General features: G+C 36.2%; 1 protein-coding gene across 10 annotated transcripts in view; it reads right to left on the bottom strand.

The window, feature by feature from the left end:
• MARCHF10 (membrane associated ring-CH-type finger 10) overlaps positions 1-26884 on the bottom strand; it is a 214170-nt gene that overhangs the window by 34612 nt on the left and 152674 nt on the right. For 8 of the 10 annotated variants that reach the window (XM_031965919.1, XM_031965916.1, XM_031965921.1 and 5 more), the window contains one exon: positions 7135-7248. In XM_031965919.1, coding sequence (XP_031821779.1) covers positions 7135-7248 — 114 coding nt within the window. Of the gene's footprint in view, positions 1-7134; positions 7249-23106; positions 23235-26884 lie in introns of those variants that run through there. The other 2 variants (XR_004233832.1, XM_031965918.1) reach the window with 1 other exon arrangement.

Here is a 26884-nt window from a genome sequence, read left to right as displayed (position 1 = left end):
GGCTCACAGAAGAAATGGGGCTAAGTTGTCACAGATTGGTTATCAAATCAACTGAGAAGGAGTGAGGGATTTCCAGGATGGTGGTGCTCAAGCAAATCCCATTAGGAAGCTTCCATAGGAAGACCAATGGGATAATTGTTTCAACTGAATCACGATTCAGTGATTCCTGGGCTTAGAATGAAAAAGGACCATAGCAGTCACTTGGGACTCCCAGGATAGGCATCTCATCTATAACATCCCTGAAGAGTAGTCATTCAGCTCCTAACTGAATCCCTCATATGTCAGAAAAATCAATACTATAGATATATTGCAGCACCTTTCATTGTTGGATGGCTGTTTGTTAAGAAACTCATCAATGAGCCCAAATAAGCTGCTTTTGTAACTTTCCCCCATTGGACCTAGTACAAATGAAATTAAACTAAATAAATGAAATCCTGTTTCTACATGACAGTCTTTTAAGAACTGCAAAACAGCCAGCATATCCCTTCTAAATCCTTTCTTCTCCCAGACTAAATTACCTATTTAGTACCCTTCTCCCATCTTCTTATGACCTTGACTATCTTAGCCAACTTTTTCTGAATTCATTACAATTTGTTCATGTCTTTTTACAAATGTTATGTGCAAAAGAGGATAGTCACCTTCCCAGTTCTGAACATGATATTTCTGCTAATGCAGCTTAAGATCACATTTAATTCTTTGTCAATTGCATCTTACTTCTAAGTAATGCTTTTACTCACAGAAAACTCCTTGGTCTTTTTCATATGAACTCTTATTAAACCACTTTTGAATTTTTGCTTCTATAGTGATTAAGTCCAAGAACAGAACTTTATATTTTTCCTTGTTTGATTTCATTTTACTGGTTTGGGGCTAGTGTCCCTGACTATGGAAATATGGCTGTTGTGAAAGCCATTTTCCCCACTTTAGTTATATTGCTTGGCTGTCTTATTAAGTGCCTGTAAGACCTGATTTAAGGGCTGATCTGCCTCTACAAGGTCAGTTTCAAAAATCTGACTTAAGTTGCTCTCTTCCTTCTACCATATGAAATGATTAACTGACCTACAAGGTTTGACTCAGAGACTAAGATACAAGGAAGAAGCAAGTTACACGGGAGTGAGAAAAGCTAGCAAAACTGGCAGAAGCAATGTTTAAAGGCAGCCTTGGATGACATGGATATTCTGTTTCCATCAGTTTTGTCTAGGATCGTCTGGGTGCACATTTATGTGTTGTGCCCAAGCAGCCAGTCAAATCCCAAAGAAGCCAGACAGGTCTAGGACTAATAAGAAAAGCTGTGGTCTTTGGAAAAGATTGTCAAGGACACTACAAGTTGGAAAATGTCAGCTTCACAACTAGCTACTTAAGAGCCAAGAGCATCCAAATCTGTTTATCAACTGTACATCATCATGATCCCCTCCCCAAGGCTATCCCACAGGCTCATTCCATGTGCCTCCATTCACTTCTCCTAGTTAATGCCTACTAGAAGACAGCCTCCTAGATCTTTCTCTAGTAAGACACAACAACATTGCAATCTGGGCAGAAGAGAACAGCAACAAAACCTGGAAGGTTGATTTCAAATCATCTAATTACTTGCCTTCATCAGACAACCTCACTGATACGAACTCTGCTGTGATTATTCCTCAATGTTTAACATGACTCAGACCCTCCTAATCTCCTAATCTCTGTGACACTGAATTCCAGACTGCCAAAGAACAATTTCTTCATATCCAAATTATCTGTTTTCTCATTCCCATCAGTCTCAACCCTACCTCCAATGTACCAAATCTGCCTGCTCCTTCCCCTGTGCCCTCAGGCATATCTGTTCCATAATTAATAGACTTCCTTTCCTCTTACACAGATTCCTCCCTTGCATCCTCATTTCCAAGCAATCACTAAGACATGACCCTCCCCATGACACCACATCCATGGCCACTCTTCTTTCTAACGTACTAAGTGTATTTTCATTCATTACTACATATATGTACACAAAAATACTTACTGATCAAGGTGGGAGCTGTCAGAACACCCCTTGCCCTCCATTTCTACTTCTAGATTCTTCCTCTACTGCCATCACTGAGCAACCTCTTTTCCTCTGAGGTACACACAATCCAAATTTATCACCCAATCCAAATTCTTTTTAGCCATTATCTACTGAGTCCCTTCCACAGGAGACTTGCCTTCTTTGTCAGAGAGTTCAGGTCCTAGCCTACAGTCTTCCTTTCCATCCTATGTTCTACCCCCTCTTTCTAGGCACTTGAACATATATATTGACATCCTCTGAAATTACCTAATTTCCCAGATCCTCAATTTACAAAATCCCAAGACCTACTCTATCAATTCTACCTTAGCTCCACACAGGGATGATCATATTCCTGATTTCACCATCACCAAGAAGTATTCTGCTTCCACATTAAAGAACTCTTAATTTACTTATTTTATCTTTCCATGTTTTCTTCTGCTGTATTTCTCTTAAACTCTCATCTTCCTAGCAATTTCCAAACCTTCTATCTTTCTATATTATGCCAAGCTATCATTCCCACTCCCTGCTGGTTACCTGCTCCTTCTTTACCTACTACTGTTGAGGGCACCCACATTTTAGGTTCACAGCCTAAGTATCCTCCTTGACTCTTCACTCTTGCCAATGTTACCAAATTTTGTAATTCTTCTCTTACCTCCTTTCTTATACATCTGCTTTTCTCCATTCATATAACCACAATCCTAGTTCAGTTCCTTATTACCTCTTATGTAGAGTGTTGTAGTAGTCTCCCAATTGACACCCTACCTCAAGCTTGCCCTCTCTCCAATCTATTTCACATAACTGCCAAATGATATCCCTAAAGTTCAGATCAGCCTGGGTTACTGTGTTGCTCAATAAACTCCAATAAATGTACTGTTGCCATCTTTAAAATATATAAAATATAATCTATGTTTGGATATTTAAAGCCCCTTTACAATCTGGAGGACCTTCTCAACTTTATAATACATTACTCACTATAACTCAGTGTAAGATCTAGCCAGATTGTCTTTGTTTCTTATGCATAACATCCATCCTCCTTCTCCATCCATGCCTTTGTACATGTTGCCCTCATGCCTGGGATGTGACTCCTTGTAACCACCATCTTTTGGAATCCCCAGCTCTTTTAAAATGCAGCTTATATGTCCTTCCTGTGGGAAGCCTTTCTTTGTCCCTTCAAGTGCTACTGCCTTCCCCTTTGTCTGCTTTAAATGTATCTTACATATACTTATTTGTCTTCATGTTATCTTCCCCACATGAATGCAAGCTTTCTGTGAACAGGATCTGTTTTTGCTTTTTTTTTTTTTTTTGGTTGTTATTGTTACTTCAAGTTTTTAGAACAATGCCTAGAATATAGTTGTTATTCAGTTCTTTTTAAATTATGTCCAACTCTTTATGATCTCATTTGGGGTTTTCTCGACAGAGATATTGAAGTAGATTGTATTTCCATTCTCCAGAAGCAAACAGAGTCATACATCTATACTAAGTGTCTGAGGTCAGACTTAAACTCATGGAGATAGGTCTTCCTGATTCTAGCTAGGCCTGATACTTTGTCCACTGTGTTATCTAGCATTTCCGAAGATATAGATGTTATCCCTTAATGAATGTTGGCTGATTACTTTGTTTCCATGCTGAAAAAAGGTATAAACTCAACTTGAATAATTTCTCTATTTTCTGGTGGATAAGGAAGAAGAAAAGGGGATTTTCACTATGTTTGACCTTATCCTCAAGTTATGAGTATTCTTCTAAGAGAAAACACAGAAAATCAATTCAAGGCATAATGTGAATCTGACAAAAAGCAATTTAACTTCTTATTTCCATTTCCCTGTCTAATGGAGAAGTGGTTGGTCACTTGTAGTCATTATTCAGGGACTTTTAAAATGAATTTCAAGTAGGAATGGAAGAGAATTTCTCCCTTAAGATTTCTCAGAGACAGAAGGCAGTGACTCAAAACCTTGTGTTCAGTCCTTTTGGTTTGTAGAGTTTGTTAATGTTTCCCCCACATTTGCTTTACAATCTCTTTGGCTAATGTTGCTTCTGTTAGCACTCTGACAACTGGGCTATCTGTGATCTACATATACCTGAATTCTTTAAATTTCAACAGACAGTAAAACATTCAGTTAAAAAGATGGGGAATCATGAAGACAAAAGCTGCAGAAAAGTTAGCTGTTTCCTGATTCTTATACTATCTCTTTTAGGAAACACTGTCACAGTGAAAATCAAGGAGTGGTTAAGCATGAATAAGAATAGATCAGAGAAAAGAAAAAAATTCTGGGGTTGATACTTTGACATAAACTCAATATGTTTCCTCTACTATCTCAGGGAAAGATTTTAGCTCAAAAACACAGAAAACATTGAGGAAAAATGTGGTGGTGATAGGAATCCCATCACAAATATTTCAGTGCAATGTTTCCTATAAGAGAATTGCAGAGGAATATTGAAATGCCAGCCATAATCCATGTCCTGATAGAATTTAAAACACACTTCCCACTGCTCAATTATATTGTCCCGACTGTAAGAGATGCTGCTACCTACTTAGGCTTTAGGCACTGGGGTGAAAATCAAAGATAAGGAAAAACATATGTCTGCTTTGGGGGGACTCTAGGTCGTCACTGACAAATGCATCTCTCCAACACATTTCCTCCTCTCCATCCATATGACCCCCCCCCACCTTAGTTCAGACCTCATCTTCTCTTGACTATACCAATAACTTTCTGATTGGTCTTTCTGCTTCAAGACTCTCCCCACTAATCCATTCTCCCTCAGCTAGCAAGGTGATTTTTCTAAAACCTCAGAGTGAACATGTCACCCTTCGGCTCAGTGAGTTCCAGCGATTCCTTCTCACATCCAAGATCAAATATAAAGTCCTCTGTTTAGTATTAAAAGCTCTTCATAGCCTGGGTCATTCCTAGCTTTTTAGCTCTCATATACCTATTCTGTACTGACCTCATTGCAGTCTCTTAATTATAACAACAAGTACTTTGATAACAGCAGCTAGCATTTATACTGCACTCACTATGTGCCCTGCAGACACTGTGCTTAGTGCTTTGCAATTATTATCTCACTGATCCTCACCCCCAAACTGGCAGATAGGTGCTATTATGATCTACATTCTAAAGTGAGGAAACGGATGCAAATAAAGATGAATTAATTGACTTGCCCAGAGTCACACAGTAGTCAGTGACCCGAGGCTGGATTTACCTCAGGTCTTCCGGACTCCAGACCCAGTGCTAGGTGCACCTTGGTACTACCCAGCTGCTTCAAAACTCCTTATACTGGCTGCCCCCTCCCCCATGCTTAGAATGCTCCACCCCTCACTTCTGAAACCTCTTAGTTTCTTCAGCTTCCGTTAGGACTCAACTTAAATCTTACCTTGTGTGGCAGACATCTCCTTCTCCCTGCTCTAGCCTTCCTCTTTTAGACTAACTCCCATCTGCTCTTTATATATTTACCTATACACATGTATACTTAGCTTATACTTACACATACCTAGCTAACTGTATGGTTTTCCTCCATTATAAGGTAAGAGTTTCCTGAGCACAAAAACCATGTCTTTTGCTCTTTTTTGGGTTCTCTGACTTTTGTGGGGCTCTTGGTACATTGCAAAGACTTAGTAAATGCTGAATCCTGACCTACATCTAATGCCACTCACAATCCACGCCGGGGGTGCCCATTCCCAAGCTAGATGTCCTTCTAAAATATGACCATCTGAAAGCAGTGCTGGTCCGCTTTCCCAAGGCCTCAGGGCAACAGGATTCTGCAAATCTGAAAACTGGGTAGATCCTTAAATACCACTACTCTATATATGACTCCAAAGAAAGGAGATTTTCTTTGCCTAGTGACAAAAGTAATTGGTCTTTCACATTCCTGGTATAGCACCAGGACTGGAGAGATGTTTTAATGGTGCTTAAGACCTTTGTGCCCTTCCATGACTGCTGACAAATACTGGAGAACAGTTATCTATGATGTTTGTTTGAATACTAATCTAGGTAATGGTTTCATAGAAATTTTGGAAATGAAAAGAACTCAGAGGCTGCCTTGTTATCTACAGGCCTGCCAGCATCAAGTTGGATTCTAGTTTAAATACTAAACTTATTAAACATTCTCTTTCCTATTTCCTCCTTTATAGAGAAGTAGCAGCTATATGAATAACTCAGCAATTCATTCAACTTGGGTTTGTCTCCTTCCATACAGAGGCAGCATGAAATGGTGGAAAGAATAATAGAAAGGAAACTCCAGTCAATCCATAAGCATTTATTAAGTTCTTATGTGGGTCAGACAGCTTGCTAAACAATGGATCTGTGTGACATTAACTAGGCAGATGAACTTGGGCAAATCACTTGCCTTATCTGATCCTTGGTTTCCTCCTTTGTAAAGTGAAGGAAATGGACTATATGATCTGCAGGATCCTGTATGCATAGATATCCACACACTTATACATACCTACATGGGTATAATGGATCTCAAAGCAAAAATTACAGAAAGAGATGACTCCTGTCTCCCACTAGAATACAAGATACATACCTCCACTGGCAAGTGGTCTCCTCTTTTCCCATGTAATTTTTTGTTTGTGAAATTTAGGTAACAGAAATATAGATGCCAGTTCTAACACCTTTTTTGGGACCTTTATTTGGAATATGCTTTTAAAAGGGAGCTAGCCTTTATGAGTAATTTATATTAATACTACCGATAGCCATTCAATTGCTAAGCATTTGCCATGCATTTATGGGATTACCGTTGGCTTTTCAACTGGAGTGTAGACTGTCAAAGGCAGTATCATCGTGCACAGAGTCCTGGGCCTGATGTCAGGAAGACTGAATTCAATTCTGGCTTCAAACATTTCCCACCTGTGTGATCCTGGACAAGTCACTTAACCCTATTTGCCCCAGTTCCCTCATTTGTAAAGTGAGCTAGAGAAGGATAATGGCACACCATTCCATAATCTTTGCCAAGGAAACCCTAAATAGAGTCACAGACTCTAAAATGATTGGTTACCCAAGTTATGGAACAACCAAGTCTGATGATCCAGAAATAGACTCAGCATTTCTTACCAAATGATGTACAAACCTCTGGAACAATTACAAAAATAATGATGTTGTATATACATCAGTGATCTTTCAACTTACCCTCTCTCTTGCCACTCGATTATAATTTAGTCTCATGAGTTCAGCAAATCTCTGTTCATAAAGGTGAAGCAGAAGGACTAGGTACAGACCGGAGTTCATCAGCTCATTTTGTGCCTAAAAATAGAATGGAGAATTGTTAAATTGATTTTAAATGTCAATCAATAAACATTTGATAAGTGCCTACTAAGTACAGGGGATAAAAAAGATATGATACAGATATGAAGATAAAAAAGAGAGATAATCTCTGCCCTCAAAGAGTTTACAAATTAATGGGAAAGGCAACATACAAATAAATATAGATTTAAAGCAAGCAATATATAATATAAATAGGAAATAATAAATAAAATGAAGGCACTGGAATTGAGGAGGATTGGGGAAAGGCTGCTTGCAGGAAGTGGGATTTTATTTAGAACTTACAGGAAATCAGGGAGCTCAGTAATCAGAGAAGAGGGAAAGGACAGCACTCTAGGCATGGGAGACAGTCAGAAAAAAATGACCAGAGTTAAGAGATGGAGTTTTTTATTTGTGGAACAGCCAGGAAGCCAATATCCTTGGTTTGAAGAGTGTAGTGAGTAAGGTAGGAGGAGGATAAGTTATAAAGGTCTTTGAAAGTCAAAGAGTGAATTTTTATTTTATCCTGGAGCTAGTAGGGAGCCACTGAAGTTTATTGAGTAAGAAGGTGCCATGATAAGATTTGTGTTACAGGAAAATCATTTCAGAGGTTGAATGGAAGCAGGATTGAAATGGGAAGAGCCTTGAGGCAGGCAGACCCACTGGCAGGTTATTGTAATAGTCCAGGTATGAGGGGTTGAGGGCCTGGACTAGAGTGGCCACAGTGTCAGAGGAGAAAAGGGGTCATAATTGGGAAATGTTGCAAAAGCAAAATTGTCAAGTCTTGACAACAGATTATTTATTGGGGAGGGGGAGTGAGACACAGAAAGGAATACAGAATGACTTCTAGATTGTGAACCTGACAGCTTGAGACTGGGGGATGGGGAAGATTCAGGGTAAAGGATAATGGGTTTCATTTTGGATATATTGAGTTGAAGATGTCAACTGGATATCCAGTTTGAAAGGAATGAAAGGTAGTTGGAGGTATGAGACTAGAGATCAGCAGAGAGATTGGAAGGAGAGAGAGATTGGAGAATCATCAGCATAGAGGTGGGATTTAAATCCATGAGAGCTGATGAGATCACCAATGAATACAGAGAGAGAAGAAAAGAGGGCCCAGGACAGAACCCCGTGGGATACCTACAGTTAAATCTAAAGCAGGGCTTCTTATTTCTACTCATTACCCCTTTTTGCCCAAGAAATTTTTTACACAACCAATATTTACTGATAATAAATCATAATTTCATGACCCCCACATTCAGTAGCAAGATCCCATATGGAGTCAAGACCTATACATAGTTTAAGAAGCTAGGATCCTAGAGGAAGATGAAAAAAATGCTTATTGATTGAGTGATAGACTTAAATATATTACTGATCCCTGTAAGTAGGAGGAGATAATAATGGAGAGAACACAGCTGATATGGATGGCAACAGAGACACCCCAACCTCATAGGGTTACCCCCTGGAAACCCCGCACAGCAAAGGCAGAAATTTGGCTCCTGGAGAGAGCCAGAGCATGCTCGCTATATAAGAACAACTTAATGTTAGGTGCTGTGTACATCTTGCTTTTTTCATGCCATTCATGCTGTTCTGAATGCTCTTATCCTTCATCATCGTCATTATCATCATCATCATAATCAGTTGATACTTAATAATCATCTACTATCAGGCACTGTCCTAAAAGATGGAGATATGAAGACAAAAGTATAAACGGTTCCTGTTTTCAGGAAGCTTACAGGCTATTTTGGTAGAGACAAACACTTGTGTATATAAGTATGTTAAAATAGAGATGTAAGATATGTATACCTGTGCATGAGCATATAATCCATTTGGATTATATAAGTGCAAATATGTGATTTGCAGGTGGTGTGGATATATATTTCTAGAATTTCACCCATTTCTATAGAGAAAAAAAGATGCCATACCTGTACTGCCAGCAAGCTAGTTAGGTGGCTTGTGGCAGGTAGGCTCCAACACTACTACAAGGTTGAGTATTCTCTCCTCCAAGAGGGATTAGAATTATCTCTGTACCTTCCGAAATACATTTGTTCTATGGGTATAATTTAGGTGTTTAGAAGAAAAACTACTTTCCTGGTTGCTCTTAAGGGAAAGAATTGTCATTAAGCTTACAGCTACTCTCTTAATTCTTTCCTACAAAATGTTAGTTATTCAAAGATCACGTTAATAGCAAATTCTGAGTAAACCCACTTATGCAAGCAAAACAGCAATCGGAAATCAGATTAAATTATACAGATTAGGACATACCAGGAAATATATAAGAAACGTATGAGATCTTCTGCTAGGACCAAGATAAAATCTCAGCTCAAAGCAAGAGAAAGGAATTAATCTTACCCAGGGAGAATTTTCTGTCAATAGTCTATGGAAGCAAACTGCAAGTCAGGCACACATTTAAGAGCCAGCTTCCCCTTTAACACTTGAGTTTTCAAAGTTTTTTTTTTTTTTTTGTTCTCTTCTTTAAAGAGAGACTCTTTAAAGGATTCTCTATCCCTTAAAAGTCTCTGAAAACACTTTTCTCTTCTAAGTAGCTCTGGAACCAGGTTCTGTTCCTTACACATATACACAGCATTAGCTCAGCATTTTCTCCAGTTGGAAGTCATGTCTCCTCCTGTATACCACGGCATGCAAAATGCTTCAGGCTTGAGTCATAAGATCAGTTACAGATACAAGGTAATTTTTCTGGGGGGGGGGGGCAGATTCATTAGCAGTTGAGGGGGATCAAAAAGGCCTCACACAGAAGACTCTTGAGCTGACTTGAAGGAAAATAGGGTTTCTAAGAGGCAAAGGTAGGGACAGAGTGATTTTCAAGAATGATGGACAGCCAGTAAAAACATGAAGGAGCTGAAATGACTTATGAGTAAGAGTATAAAGATCAGCCTTGTTTTACTGTAGAGTATATGAAAGAAGTAATGTGTAATAAAGCTGGAGAGGTAATCTGGGTCCAAATTATGAAGAACTGTGAATGCCAAATAGAGTTTTTATCTAATACTGGAAGCAATAGGGAATCCCTGGAATTTACTGAGTAGTAGAATGACATAATCACATTTATGCTTTAGGAAGATCTCTTCAGCATCTATGTAAAGGATTAAATAGCTTGGAGATTTATTAAGGTAAGACTTCTCCTCCTAGTTCATAATTATTATTTCCTAGAAGATGTACCATAAAATCTACTTTCTTCAGAACACTTGTCTTTTTTTTTTTTTTATTTGAACAAGATTTTATTTATTTATTTTTTTAATTTAATAGCCTTTTATTTACAGGATATATACATGGGTAACTTTACAGCATTAACAATTGCCAAACCTCTTGTTCCAATTTTTCACCTCTTACCCCCCCCACCCCCTCCCCTAGATGGCAGGATGACCAATAGATGTTAAATATATTAAAATAGAACTTAGATACACAATAAGTATACATGACCAAAACATTATTTTGCTGTACAAAAAGAATCACGCTCTGAATTATTGTACAATTAGCTTGTGAAGGAGATCAAAAATGCATGTGTGCATAAATATAGGGATTGGGAATTTAATGTAATGGTTTTTAGTCATCTCCCAGAGTTATTTTTCTGGGCATAGCTAGTTCAGTTCATTACTGCTCCATTAGAAATGATTTGGTTGATCTCGTTGCTGAGGATGGCCTGATCCATCAGAACTGGTCATCATCTAGTATTGTTGTTGAAGTATATAATGATCTCCTGGTCCTGCTCATTTCACTCAGCATCAGTTCGTGTAAGTCTCTCCAGGCCTTTCTGAAATCATCCTGTTGGTCATTTCTTACAGAACAGTAATATTCCATAATATTCATATACCACAATTTATTCAGCCATTCTCCAACTGATGGACATCCATTCAGTTTCCAGTTTTTAGCCACTACAAAAAGGGCTGCCACAAACATTCGTGCACATACAGGTCCCTTTCCCTTCTTTATAATCTCTTTGGGATATAATCCCAGTAGTAACACTGCTGGATCAAAGGGTATGCACAGTTTGATAACTTTTTGAGCATAGTTCCAAACTACTCTCCAAAATGGTTGGATTCGTTCACAACTCCACCAACAATGCATCAATGTCCCAGTTTTCCCGCATCCCCTCCAACAATCATCATTATTTTTTCCTGTCATCTTAGCCAATCTGACAGGTGTGTAGTGGTATCTTAGAGTTGTCTTAATTTGCATTTCTCTGATTAATAATGACTTGGAGCATCTTTTCCAGAACACTTGTCTTGATTCAATGTTACCCACTCTGATTCCTCATCTTTTCTATATCTCTTAATCACTCAGATGATCATTTGACATTACAGTATCCTGTATGTCAGAGGATATCAGAGTAATTTCTAATGTTAATGTATGTTAGATGATAAGCTCCTTGCAGGCAGGAACTGTTATATCTTTCTTATGCTTCTCCCTCTTTCCAGTGAATTATGACCTCCAAGTAATTGGATCCTTCCATGAAATGAGGTTTATGAGTATTGGTCTGACGATGGATGATTTATATTATTTAAGACCTGTATTTTGAAGAACTCAAATAGAGTTCCTGAAGATTGATTATGTACTGATAAGAGCCCCTATACCCATAAAATACCTTCAGTGGAATTCTCTCTAGGGAAGAAAATCCAACTCTATTATTTATACTATCACAATTTATTTAACAAAGACATTAGCAATGGATTCTTCTCCTTCCTTCAGGTGTAGTCTAATCCTATTAATCACTGTCCTGTCATAAATTTTTTCACAATCCAAATTCCCAGGATACTTTGGGTAGGCAGCTCTCTAAGAAATAAGTTAGTCCCAGCCAATCAGAATTAAAAACAAAACAAAACAAAAAAAAAAAACCAACATGATTTTTTTTTTTCCTCTGGAGCCCTATATAGACATATTAACTTTGGGAGTCTCTTTTTAGTTCTTAGTTATGCTTTGGTAATTGGAAACTGACGTCCCTTGAGAAAATGAATAGTGGGAGCAGAGGAAACTTCTCAAGAGAGAAAATAAATATAATCTTTGGCCCTCATAATAGGAATGTACAAATTACCAAAGTCAAAATGATTCACCAAAAAGGAGGATTATTATTCATTATAATTATACTACATTAGAATTACATTCTATAAGAATTCTTGAGAAGAACCTACACTTTGAATTTGTTTCATTTATGGAGCAAAGTGGACATACATCAGTAATCTGGGAAATACAGAACTATTCTACTCCAATGTTTCCATTCCCAAACACAAGGAATGCATGAGTTCATACAGGATGTACAAAGATTACATGAACAACATTCAGACTTGGCCTGTTATCCACCTCTTTCCCATGTATGGTGAGCCAATATAATTCCTATCTCCCCTTCCCTGTTTCTTTCTCTCTCACTCCTTCCTCTCTCCCCCCCATCTCACATATATATATTTACACACACACACACACACACACACACACACACACACACGTAGTTGGAAAGCTAACTCGAGTGTAGGTCTGCCCTACATCCAGAATAACTATTCCATGAAAAAATTAAGTCAGAAATATTGGGGTGGTTAATGAGGCATCACCTTTCTTCTCAGTTTCAGTGGTAAGTCTAAAATTGTACCTGCTGAGCTGACCCATCAAAGTCTAGAGCCCTGGAAGAAATCACTGTCTCCAAAGCATTTGCCTTGTGAGCAAAATGTGACCCTGTTTTGGGATTAAAGACTATATCAGTCTTCATGGTGCCAGAATTCACACATTTCAGGAGATGGATGCTAATGGATTTCCCATTGGTTACTGCTCTTTTATGCCCTTTTAAGTGGAGATTAAAATTTTCTGACCAGAATGAGCTTTGGAAAAAAAATGCATCTTTGCCTAAAGGGAAGAGGCAGGGATTTGGATTTAGGTTGTTTTTATCTTTTCCAGATAACCAAGTCTTGTTGAATGCTTTCTCCCTCTTTTAGCTATGACTTCCTGCTGGAGGCTTCCAGTGGCTTTCTCTCTAGACAATCTCTTCATGAGTAAGCCTTTATACTCATATATATTTTAAAGCATAATGGTAAATCAATCAGCTAGAAAATAACTTGTTAGTATCAGGTTTGTCAAAGCATTCAGGAAAATCATTTACTTTTATGAGTCAATAAGGCCTGGAGGCATGCAGATGGGAAAATATCCAGTAATGTTTTTTGCAGATAGTTAGAAAAAGTCACTTCTAGAAGATTGTGTCTATTCTCCAGTCTGTGGGAGGGAATCTGTCACATGGCACTATAAATTTGATTTGGTGAATTCTTTTATGGGAACCCTTCATGTGTATTATGTATGAGTCTGCAAAGCCCTATTATTCCTGACAAAGGGGCTCTGTGGACCAATCAGAATATTAATTTGATACTCAACTCTGAGTCATCTCTTTCACCAAGCTCCAAGTTGGGGGTAGGGGATGTTATCTGAAAAGGTTACCAAGTATTTATTTTACAATCGGAAAACCTTGATTTTCTAGAACATCCATTTCTGAGATCTAATTCTAGCCATCAGCATCTCAATGCTGTTTACAACTCTGACTATATCCATTCTGCCTCTTTGCTCCCTCCCTCTGTGGAAGCAGTTTAAGAGGTTGGGAGAGGAGTAGTTGGGGACCATGATCAAAAGCTACTGAGAACACCTTTTATGGAAAAGATAATTTTAGCTTTTCTCTGCTTTATCTCTTAAATACTTTTCATTAAAAGCAGGGCATACACAGAGCTGCTTTGCTTATTTCCATGGCTATGTGTGCTAGCTCAATCCTTGGGGGACTTCAGGTAAGAGAAGCTTCCACTTACCATAGGAAACTATATTGTGTATTAATGGATTCAAGTGCTTGAAAGATGTTAAAGCATCCTTTCATTGGTATCTGAGCAGAAAGAACTACAAACTTAGAGAATCCTGAAAAGTAAGGAATCTTTGCTGCCCCTCTTTCAGTCAATCAGTATGTCAACTGCTTCTGAAGGCCAGATACAGGGCTCAGCTAGATGAACTTGAGTCCAGTTCTCTCACTGCCTCTTCTTCATATTCCTTTGCCTGATTATAGGTGAAAAAAGATCAGTCTTGAGATTGAACTATCCAGGCTTAGAGGTTACTTTGTGAAAAGTTTAAAAGATTTAGAGTCCTCAATACTCTCTATAACTGTGGAGTAATATTAGTCAACTACTAGAACATAGCATGGGGAAAATGATCATCATTAAGAGGAGCCCTAAACCTTGTTTTTGCCAGGACAATGGAAGTGGAGACCATTGTTTGGACAGTGCAGAACCAAGGTGAAATGTAAGAATACTATTCAATAATACTAATAATGGCTTCACGTTTTGTTTATTAATCTTCATTATGCCTCAACATTCTGGATGAGTAGTATTATTGTTATTTTAATTTTCTCAGCTTGTTTACAATTTTTTTTGACAATTTGTACTTGTGAGATCTTTTTATGTTAATCATTTTTTCTGTAGAAGAAATAAATACCTGTTTTACATGTGATTCACACTGTACATTAAATACCTTTCTACTCTGTTTTTGGAATAAACTAGGCATGAGCACAAACCTAAGTTTTAAGTAATTTTTCCTCTGTGTATGTGTGTATGTGTGTGAAGAATATGAAAAAAAGAACTTAATCCATTCTTATTAGAGTTTAGTCTCCTCAAGGGGAAATCTGTCACCACAGATGTAAGCCTATATCAGTTGAGAAAGAGGATTCAGAGCTCCAGCTGCATTTGATCAGCATTTATTAATGGCTATATATCTTTGTCAACTAATTCATTTGAATTCATCATATCATATCACAAGTCTATCAACTCTAAATACAATAAAGAGAGACAATTTGACAACTTAGCTGAATATTGTTGCTGAGTCCACAGTTATGTTTGGCAGAAAATTTTTCCAGGTTTGGTGAAGTTTATATGCAGAAAATCATCAAAAGGATTTAAACTTTGCTGAGGTAGACAAAAAAAATCAGCTGCAAAACTCATAGTAATAACAACCGGGGACATTCTACTGCCTCCCATTTTTTAAACTGTGGGATAACTGTGGTTAGCAAATGTTCCATCACAGTGGGTAGGAGACACAAGAACATATATTGCAAAAATTCTAAAATGAGGCATAATCTAAAGTAAAATGAATCCAGGCTTAGGAGCCAGGAGAATTGGAGCCAGTTCTGTTATTATGAAGCCATGTGACTTCGAGGAAAGGAAGACATTTAAAAAATTGAGATCACCCCTCCATAAATTCCTTCTGTTCCCCACTTCAAATCACTTCAGTATCATGCCCCAGTCTCTCTTCTTCTACTCCAATTTCAGAATATAAGGTGTCTTTTCTCCTTGTGTCCTTGGTCTAATCCCTTTTTTGTCTTTTAGTTGATTTCCTCTTGGATCCCCTCCATTCCTAATTTTCAGCTTCTCTTTATTCATTACTCCTTACTTACTATCTTCCCATCCTTAAAAACCCCTCACTTGACCTGCTGTCTCAAGATATTTTTTTTTCCCTTTCATATCCAAACTCCTTGAAAAAGCTGTCTATATTTATTGCCTTGAATTTCTCACCTCCCACTCACTACTTAGTGTCTCACAATCTGGCTTCTGCCCCGCTTTTTGACTAAAACTGCTTTCTCCAAGGTCACCAATCATATCTTTTATTGCTAAATCCATTGGCTTTAAACTTCTTGAACTCAGTTCTCATCCATCTTGATTTCTCTGCCTAAATTGACATTGGTGACCACTCCTTCTTTCTGGGTATTCTAGACACTCTTCCTACATGTTGAACCAACCCTTCTCCATCTCCTTTACAGATCATCATCCACCTCCTTGTGCTTGGATATGCCACAGAGTTTTGCATTGGCTCTCCTTTCTCTTTTGTCAATCTCATCAGCTCCCGTAAATTCAACTATAATTTTTATGTAAATGACCCCAGCCCTTATTTTTCTTACCACACAATCTCATTCTTCAAATGCCTGCCTAATGTCTCTATCTTGATGTCCTATGGGTATCTCAACCTCGACCTATCCAAGACATAATCCATTATCATTTAGGATAAATCCTAAATTTATCTGTCTCTTCCTGATTTTCTTATTTCTGCTAAAGGGCCTATTATTTTTCCATTCACCAAAGTTGGCAATCCAGGAGTTATCCTATCTCTTCAACTTGCCTGTCATTGTAGAACCATGAATCATGATCTAATCAACTCTATCATTATTTCTAGATAGGACACAACAATTTCCTTTCCATGGATCTACTTGTTATGATAGACCAAAAAAAGTGTCCTTTTCTGGATAATACTCTTGATAATCCTTGACAAACATATATAAGATGTTTTGTTTTCCCTATTAGAATAGGGTCATTGAAAGCAAGAATTGTTGTTACTTGTGTATTTTTATCCTCAGTACTTATCACAGTGCTTGGAACATAGTAAATCTTTAAAATTTCTATGTGGGGTGTATGTGTGTGTGTGTGTGTGTGTGTGTGTGTATGTGTTTTTGTATGATGGAAGTACAGTACAACTCAATGTTGCCTTTATGTAAATTAAACTCCAGAATATAAAGGATATTTTTTTTTTTAGCTCGCCTGGTTTCAAAGCAGAAATTATATTTAAAATGATTCACAACTAGAAGCTGTCCCTACCAATCAAATGGCTATTAAATTAACTCTTTCCTCCAGATGGCTTTAAGAAGGAGTTTCTTCGAGTTAGCTATTGGAAAATGGGCAAAGTTAAAAATCGGAAAGTTAAACCTTATGACAAAGAAAAAATAGCTGAATTCAAATAATTCTGGGAGCCTCACAAATCTAAAATCTGAAGGGATTCCAGAAAAATCTGACTAATTTTTATAAAATGCTATTGGGAGTTTGTTTTCTATTTCAAGTATATATGATTAATCTTTAATTGAGAAGTGATGAAAATTAATAGTCAGCTTAAGAAGAAAATGGGAACTTTCCCAATTAGAACAGAAATCTTGTTTTCCCTTCATTTGCTTAATCAGGCAAATTTAGAGAGAGAAGTCAGATAAGCTCTTAACAAAACTGAGTTTATTTTTAATTTCTTAGTGAAATATCTCTGGATTTACTGCAGATCATTAAAAGTAAAAATTAAGAAACTATTTACAAGCATCATTATTTATTCCTTTGTATTTTCTTAAATAGATTGTTGAATTACAAGAATTCCCTGAACTCTGGTACAGATTTCATTTATTATTAGATTGATCCAGGTGATTACTATTGATAAGAGAAATGTAAATTAAAACGTCTCTGAGGTACCACATTTATCAAATTGGTTAACATAATAAAAAAAGGAAAATGGCAACTGCAAGAGGGGATATGGAAAAATTGGGACAGTAATCTACTCTTGATGGAATTGTAAACTGACCCAACTATTCTGGAGAATAATTTGGAACCAATGATCCCCAAATTAGAAAACTCTGCAGTAATATTACTATTAGATCTGTATCCCAAAGAAATAAAAGGAAAAGGGACCTATATATACAAAAATATTTATAGTAGCTCTTTTTGTTAACTGGGAATTGAGGGGATAGCCATCAATTGGAGAATGGCTGAACAAATTGTAGTATATGATTGTGATGGAATACTTGTTCGTTATAGGAAAGTGTGCTTTCAGAAAAACTTATGCAAAACCATGCAAAATGAAGTGAGCTAAATCAGGAGAACAGAGGTTAAAGTAACAACAATACTGTAATGATGATCAATTGTGAAAGACTTGGCTACTCTGATATCAAGACAATTCCAAAGGACCCATAATGAAAAATGCTATCCACCTCTAGAAGGAGACCTCATAAACTCTGAATGTAGATTAAATTTTTCTTGGGATGTGTGTGTGTGTGTGTGTGTGTGTGTGTGTGTGTGTGTGTGTGAGAGAGAGAGAGAGAGAGAGAGAGAGAGAGAGAGAGAGAGAGAGAATATTTTTTAGTAGAATGTGACTAATATGGAAATTAGTTTACTTCACATGTATAATTAATATAAAATTGCTTATTTTCTCAAGGAGGGAGAAGAGGTGGAAGAAAGGGAAGGAATTTGGAACTCTAAATTTTAAAAAGTCATGTTAAACTATTTTCCATGTAATTGGGAGATAGTTAATAAAATACATAAAAGTATTAACCTGATATAAATAAAAAACCTTTCCTCTTACTAGTTATTGCTAATGTAAGAGGAAATATTTTTTGAAAATCATTGTTTCATTTTTAGTGGAAAAAGTTTCAATTGCCCCCTGGAGCTAGCCAGAATAAATAATTTCGTTGAATTCAATTGTTTGACAAAACAAAGAAATTTTACATACCTCTAATTGTACCTAAGAAGTTAGATAAGGGGAAAAATTGAAATAAAAATCTATTAAATCCAATACACAAAGAGTATACTAAATTGAGCAGACAGAAACACTGAGGAAAGGAAAACTAGAATTAGCAACACAATGAAATTGGGATCAGAAAATTTTAATGTTAAAGAATTTAAAAGTATGCTAAAACAAAGTATGATAGGCTAAAACGAGAAATACAGTAATTTAAAATAAAGGTAGTGTGAACTAAAACTTTTGCAAGCTACAGAGACTGAGGTTTTTAAAAAGATAAATCCTCATATCTAGTTAAGAAGTCCTGTTACATATATTCCAACAAATACATCTAAAGGGTACATTGGAAACAGAATGCAAGAAGACCCAAGAAAATTAGTAGGTAAGCTGTTTCGGTTAGTCTAGTATTATACAAGAAATCAGCCAGAAGGCTGCGTATGCTTGGAAAAGGAAAAACAATGACAAAGATGGAAGCTTCCCCTAAGTAAACAGCTTGGAGATTGGGGTCACTCTTAGTGATGATAGTCCAGGGGACCTGAAAACCAGCCTGATCTCACAACTCTAGAGGTCAGCTGAGGTAAAAACAATATCCTAATTCCTAGCCCCTGCAAGTTAAGCTAGTTTTTACTCAAAAAATATTGAGACTATCCTCAAGACTTGGTCAGTTCAGGGAACCAAAGATACAATCACTCTCTGGTCAACTAAATACAAAATAGCCATAAAGAGATCCAGGAAATTTAATGAGGAGAAATATTGTAATTTATAATAAAGTTAGTGTGAACTGAAAGACTTTGCAAGCTACAAAGATTTGGCTGGTAAATCACAATGAGCAAAGCAAAGCACCTTCTTGCCTCTCTCTCTCTGTTGATTACTTTTTTCTATTATGGACAAGTAAATTTCCTCTTGTTAACTGTTCAATGATCCATGACTACCTTATTTTGTTCCAGTATGGAACCCAAACTGCCAGGTGACTGGCCCCGAATAATTGGTGAACAAGAACTGGGACATAAACATTTGGGGATTGGCAGTGCAGAGGAAGGGGAGCCTGGATTATCCTTCATGCTTTTGATGGTACTTTTGGGGAAGCCTTTAGAAGATGAGGGTAGTTCCCTATGAGATGATTCTCTTCTCCCTGCCATTCTTGGAATTAAACTGCTTATGATCATTCAACAAGAGGAGATGATCCTCTCTGTTTTTAAAGAAGTGTAACTTGAAAATACTTAAAGGTAAGTATCTTTTAGGCCCATCACCTGTGGTCTCTCATCATTTAAGCCTCCTCTAATTTCTTCTAGGGGATTTCCTTAGCTCTTCCCACACTAAGATTAGATAGACACCTTTGTACTGCTAAAGGTATCACCATCTATTTACCTTGGTGGGGAAGGCTATGGAAGAAAGGCCACACCTAACTTTAAAGGAGTAATATTCTGTTTTGCATAACTTCTTACATAAAAAGAGTATCATATTGCTTGCCTTCTCAATGGGTGGACAGGAAAGGGAGGGAGCAAAAGAATTTGAAACTCACTTTTTAAAAAGTTAAATAAAAATGAAAAAAGGTAGTCATAGTCTTCTTTCTGAGGAAACAAGGAATGGAGGTATTAGGAGGTACTTGCTTTCCAGCATTAAGGGAGAGTTTGTAAAACATCTAATCAGTCTCTGAAGAAGAAACAGGGCAGTCCTTCAGAAGCTTCTCTTGGGGAAAGATTTTCTATCTCATCTCTCATAGGGGATCCAGGGAAAGGGAGGTCACTATCCAGAGAGTACTTAGCAGATAGCAGTATAAGGCAATTTTTCCTATGTGATAAATGTTATGACTTTGCAGAAAGTATTATCAACTTTGCTTTAACCCTGATGTTCTTGGGAGTGCTCTTACTTATGATCACTGTTTTTTTTATATGCAGAGATCCATGGAACCCTTTTAAATTAAGTATCACCTATCATTAGCAAATTAGGGGAGTTTATGGAATAGTTTATCAGTCAGATCTGTGGATAAGAAGAAAATGTATGATCAAACAAAATATTGAAAGCATTATTGGATATAAAATGAATAATTTTGATCACATCAAATTAAAAAAGGTTTTGCACAAAACGAATTAAGTCAAGATTAGATGGGGAAGCAGGAAGTCAAGGAAAAATTTTTACAGCAGTCTCCCTGACAAAGGCTTCATTTTCCAAAAATATAGAGAACCCGAGTCAAATTTGAAGAATATAAATCATTCCTCAATTGATAAATGATCAAAGGATAAGAACAGGAAGTTTTGAAAATAAAAAAATCAAAGCTCTCTATACTTACAAGGAAAAAAAATGTTCCCACTATTGTTTAGAGAAATGCAAATTCAAACAATTATGAGGTACTATCTCATGCCTATCAAATTGACTAATATGAACGGAAAAGGAAAATGACAATGTTGGAGGGTATATACAAACACTAATGCATTACTGATATAGTTGTAAACGGATCTAACCATTCTGGAGAGCAATTTGGAACTATGTCCAAAGGATTATGTTATAAAACTGTGCATACCCTTTGGCTCAGCAGTAGTACTACTAGATCTGTATTCCAAGGAGATCAAAGAAAAAGGGAAAAGAACCTGTATGTACAAAGATATTTATAGAAGCTCTTTTTTTGTGGCAGCAAAGAATTGGAAATTGAGAGGATAGCCATCAATTGGGAAATGGCTGAACAAATTGTGATATATAGTTGTGATAGAATACCACTGTGCTTTAAGAAATGGTGAGTAGGAATCCGGTTTTCAGGAAAATCTGGGGAGACTTAGATAAACATGCTGCAAAGTGAAATGAGCAGAACCAGGAGAACAAGATCAAAATTATACAATGATCAATTGTGAATGACTTGTCTATTCCCAAAGTCTCACGATGAAAAATGCTATTCACCTTCAGAGAAAGAACTGATAAGAGTTTGAATGAAAATTGAAATATACTCTTTATATTTTCTTTTGTTGTTTTTGTCTTTTTATGTTTATGGTAATATGGTTTATGGTAATTTTATGGTTATTACAAAAGTATTTTTTTATAACTAAATATGTATAGACTACATATCAAGTTGCTTGGTTTCTGAGGCAGGGAGGAAAGTGAGAGTAGGAGAAAATTTGGAACTCAGAATTTTAAAGAATGAATGTTGAAATTTTTTGCTTACATTCAATTGAGAAAAATTTTTAAATTAAAAAAATTTACTATTGTGCACCTCATGAACCTGACTGATCATTTAGACCTGAGACTTGGTCTTTACTAGGTTTCTCCCTAATTCAGGAACTCCTTTAGGGAACTGTCACATTGGTTTTTTCCCCCTGCTTTTGTCATGTTTTTATAGGTTTTCTTTTTCTTTTTTTTTAGGGCTGCTTATATCAAGCTTCTTGTAAATTTGACTTGAATAAAACAGTCCTAAAGTCACTTAAACAATCTTGGTCGGTTCTCTAAAACAAGAATTCTTAGCTTATCATCTTTTCACCAGAATTTTTTTAAAAACAAAACTCAATTGTATAAAATAGGTATACAAATCAAAATGTTTACTGATAATAAATCATAATTCTATGACTCCCATATTCAGTGACAGAACTCCATATAATGTTTGAGAAGCTGGGCTTTAGAAGAATTTAAGGGCTTACTACCAAAGGATGAAAGGATATGCTAGGAACAATATACTGATCCCTGTCCCCATGAAAATCAGACTAGTTTTTCCTCAAAATATTACCAAAATACAAAAAAAAAAACCACTCAAAAATATCAAAAGGTATTTTTGAGGACATCTTCAAGACTCAAGTTAGCTCTAGAGGCTGAAGGGTAAAGACTGTTATTACTTTCTGGCCACCAAGAGGATCTGCAGGAAATCCCACTGATGCTTAACTGTAACTCATCCTCACTCAGCCAAATTAACTGGAAGGATCCTTAATGCTTATCTTTGTTAAATATTCATCTCTTGCTAAGGATAAGTAAAGGTCTTTGATTTAGTTGCAGTCCCGAACACCTGTGGGTACTCTGAATTACAACCGGGGACTTGTTATCACCTTGATATCACAGATATCAAAATCCTGAAGGCAATCTTAGCAGAGATGCATCACAGGGAAGGTAGAAACTAGAGTGAGTTCCCATAACTAGGGCCTGAAGCCAGAAGGATCTAGGTACTGGTTTGTCCTCCAAGGAGGAGCAAGGAACAAAGCCAACCTCAAATAGATTACTACTACACAGGGAAAAAAGGGTGGGGAGCACCCATCTCAGAGCAATAGCAAGAGACAAGTCAGTATAATGGCCAGGTGCATGGCAAATGCTGGGGGAGGGAGGCTTTCAGGATATTTGAGACCAATGGGGTCATTACTATTTTATTAGGATCTGGAAGTAGAAAATTGAATCTCTTACATTTGAATTGTCAGGAAGATTCTGAAGATCATCTAAAAGGTTAAGGTACCAGATACCAAGGTCCTTTTGGATGTTGAACTGCCAAACATTTCTTCCCATTGCAGAGAGCTCAGTTCCAATGGGCTGGTCACTTTGTTCAAATACCAAAAATATGTTTGTCTAAAAGACTATTTTACAGAGAACTTATGTGAATAAGGCAAGTTTACTCACGCAATGGTCAGAAGAAATGATACAAGAACACTCTCAAAGTCTCTCTGAAGAACTCTGGAATTGACTATGAGACATGGGAGACACTGGCACAGGATCACCCAACATGGTATGTCTGCATCAAAGAAGCGCTGTACAAAGCAAAGCAGAATTCCAGTAGCTCAAAAGAAATGTGAGATGTGCAAATTTAGAGCTATCTCCTTTTCAAATATTTATATGAACTATTTGTGCCTGACACATGGTAGAGCTCTTTTATTTTTGAAGAATCAAGGATGTCCATTTTTACCATTTTTTTTTAATCTGGTCCTAGAAATGCCAGCTATAACAATTAAGATCATTAAAAGAAATTAAGAGATAAGCAGAGGAAACAAAATAATTAACTTTTGCCAATGATATGATGGTTTTTTATTTACTAAACACTATTCATCTAAAAATAACTGAAACAATCATATTAATAAAGTAGTGAAGTATAAAATAAACCAATGGAATCCTTTTGGCATATTACCAACAAAATGCAGCAGGAAGCAACAGAAAACTAATTCCATTAAGAACAACTACAGAATGTGTAAATGAAATCTTGCTGACAAGACAAAGGAATCATATAAATATAACAATAAAATCCTTTTACAGAAATGGTTGTATTATGGTAATAAAAATGGCATAAGTAAATTAAACAAATTCAGTGCCATACCACTTAAATTACTAAAGGATTAGAACAAAAGGTCAAGAATTTCAATGGAAATAATAAATTTTTTTTAAAGAGGGAAGGCTGGGCCCTCACAATACCATTTTGCAAACTATATTATAAAGTAGTAATCATTAAAACTTTTTAGTGATTTAATAGAAAAGATTAGGTACCCAAAAGCAATTGAATATATCAGCAGAATGCTTGATAAACCCAAAGAATCCAAATATTGGGGTAATGATTCATTAGTGGGCCAAAACTTCTGTGAAAATTGGAAAATCGTCTGTGAGAAATTAGGTTTAGATTAACATCATGTGTTTAGATTAACACATTTACCACAGTAAGTTCAAAATGGATAAATATAACTATTATATAAACAAAAACTATCAAAATAAAGGAGAAAGGAAGGAGATATCTTTTACAACTATGGACAGGGAAAAATCAATTTTCATTACATAAATAGGCTAGAGGATTCATTCTTTCAACCTCTAACTCCATTGGCATGACAGGTTCCCAAAAGTCTAGAATACTCTTCCTCTTCCCAACCTCAGATTCCAGAGGGTTTCTATGTTATTGCTCATACGCTCCCATTTATTGATATCTGCAGATATCTTCAGTTACTATTTCCTCCCTATCAACCAACCAATGATTAGCACCCCAATATTGATGGGCAAAAGAGAATAGAAGGAAATTCATAAGGATAGATATGCAAACAAAGGGATTAGTACTGCTATCTATTTGGAAAAACCCAAGCTTATATAATAAAGAGATCCATAATGTCATATGCAATCCTCATATTTATCTTCCTTATATAGATATTAATGTTCATATTGATTAATGTTTATCAAATTCACTTTTCAAAAGAGATAATTCATCTCTAGGGAGTTGGGGGAAAAGGTCCTTAAAAATTTTTCAAGTCTAACTTCACCTAAGCTTAAATCATAGGGAAACATTAGAACTGAGGAATTTAAGGTATATATCTGGCTAAGTTATGAACTGATGAACAATAAATGGTGCCATACCTTTGTATCTGTGAAATACTCAGTGCTGGTATTTTGCAAGTGAGTAAAATGGAATGTCAACAATGGAAGATGCATGCATGAAATCTGTTGAGTTTTTTTTCCCAGGTTAATGATTTAAGATGAATTAAGAGTATATGATTGATGGCAATAAATTCTGTTGTTTTGTGTTAGTTATGTTAAATTATGTTAGATTATTTTTATGTTAGTTATGTTAGATTATTTTATGTTAATGCTATATATTTAAGTTTTGAGCAATTATGAGAATCTGAGATTGTGAGAAGTGTTACAAAACTGTGCAATTAACACTTTGGAATGATGCTTGGAATCTAATGCACATATAACAGAAAAAATTCACATCCTGTTTTATCACATCAAAACATTTGTCTGAGAGTCATTGTGCTTTGATGCCTATTGATAATTCAAATATTTAAAATGAAAATACTGTTATGATTATGCACAGGATAGTAATTGGACCTGTGGTTTCATTAATATAAGAAATTCTCAGATGAAGAAACCGTCCACCAAGCCAGGATGGCTACAACAATCTAGTTTTAGAAAATTATTCAGAATCATGTTACCAGTTAATATCAGAGGCAGGACTTGAACCCAGGTCTAGCTGCCTACTCATTATACTATTCTGCTCATTATGTACTCTTGCATAGTAAGAATTAATTTGGTTTTGGGGGGAAAAAGCACAAGAATTTTGAAAAGAATTAAAAGTTCAGTTATAATTAAAGTAGTATGCAATTATATTTATAGTTAGTTTAAGTTAGTTTATTAAACTATTATTATTTTATTTAATATTTATAGTTTAGTTATTATATAGTTTAGTTTAGTTTAGTTTTAAACTAATAACTATTTATTTAATAACTTTTATTTTATTTTAGTTAGTTTAATTAGTTAGTTATATAGTTAGTTTAAGTTAGTTTATTATTTATTATTTATTTATAAAAATCTAAATATATATGAGTCCTGTCTCTCTCTTGGTCCTTCCCTTTTCATCATATAAGATGATACATATACAGGTATTTTTTATTAAGTAGTCTATTTGATACCATAAGCAGGCAGTACTTTAAGAACACCAAGATAGTATGTTTGATAAGAACTAGGAAAATTCAGAAGGTTCCCAGAAGATTATCAAACTCACTATACTACTTAAATAATGAATTGAAGATTTTACCTTGGAAACCTAAACCCTAATGTTCATCATGTATCATGCAGGCTATAACTGTAAACAAATCCCAATATGTCAACTGTAAAGATAATTGCACACTGCTTTAATTGTAGACACTAGAACCAACTGCACTTACTAATTATCTTTCTTTGATCCTCCTAAAATTATCTGTGTTAACAAATCATCAATTCCTTACACCAAGGGGGCTGGTGAATACTAGGTAATATTTCCCTGAGTTGAAAGTGGATAGTGTTATGAAGGGAAGATTTCCCACCTGCCAGACCACAAGCCCCAAGATTAAAGTCTTTGAATAAAGTGAAATTAGGTTGGATTAATCAGTTGTTCCAGAAGGATTTGTGGCCTTTATTCAGGATCATGGTTAGGGAAAGCTTGTCTTTAAATGCTTAAGATCAGAGATTTTTGGCTCCAGACTTCATAGAAGGGGCAGTTACAGCCTGTAAGAAGAACAATGTCCTTTTTCCCTTCTTAGAATAAAGTTCTCTGACTGGTGAAGACTGGTAAATTTACTACCACTACTATGCATCTCCAAATTGATTTGAGTACAGGGCTGGAATAACTTTTCCTCTAAACATACTAGATATGGTCTTTGCCAAACTCACTGTAACTTGCCTCATGAGACAAGTTCATTCATTAAGATTAGGACTATGTCACACCTTTCTTTGACCACACCTTTCTTTGTATTCCTTCTACCCTAGGAGCAATATTACCTTCATCAGTCTTGAGGTTATTGCTACCTTTCAAGATTAAGCCCTAGAAATTGAGAAAACTATTTGGAATTTGTAACACACTTTTTACATTAAGCATCTCTTATACATAAGTTGTATCTGAGGTATTACAATTTTATGTTGCTCACACCTACCAAAACAAGGCACACAAGAA

The sequence above is a fragment of the Sarcophilus harrisii genome, chromosome 4 (genome assembly GCF_902635505.1).
Source record: "Sarcophilus harrisii chromosome 4, mSarHar1.11, whole genome shotgun sequence".
Classification (NCBI taxonomy): Eukaryota; Metazoa; Chordata; class Mammalia; order Dasyuromorphia; family Dasyuridae; genus Sarcophilus; species Sarcophilus harrisii.
The sequence above is the reverse complement of the archived record's forward strand: the minus strand, read 5'-3'. Positions and strand labels throughout refer to the sequence as shown.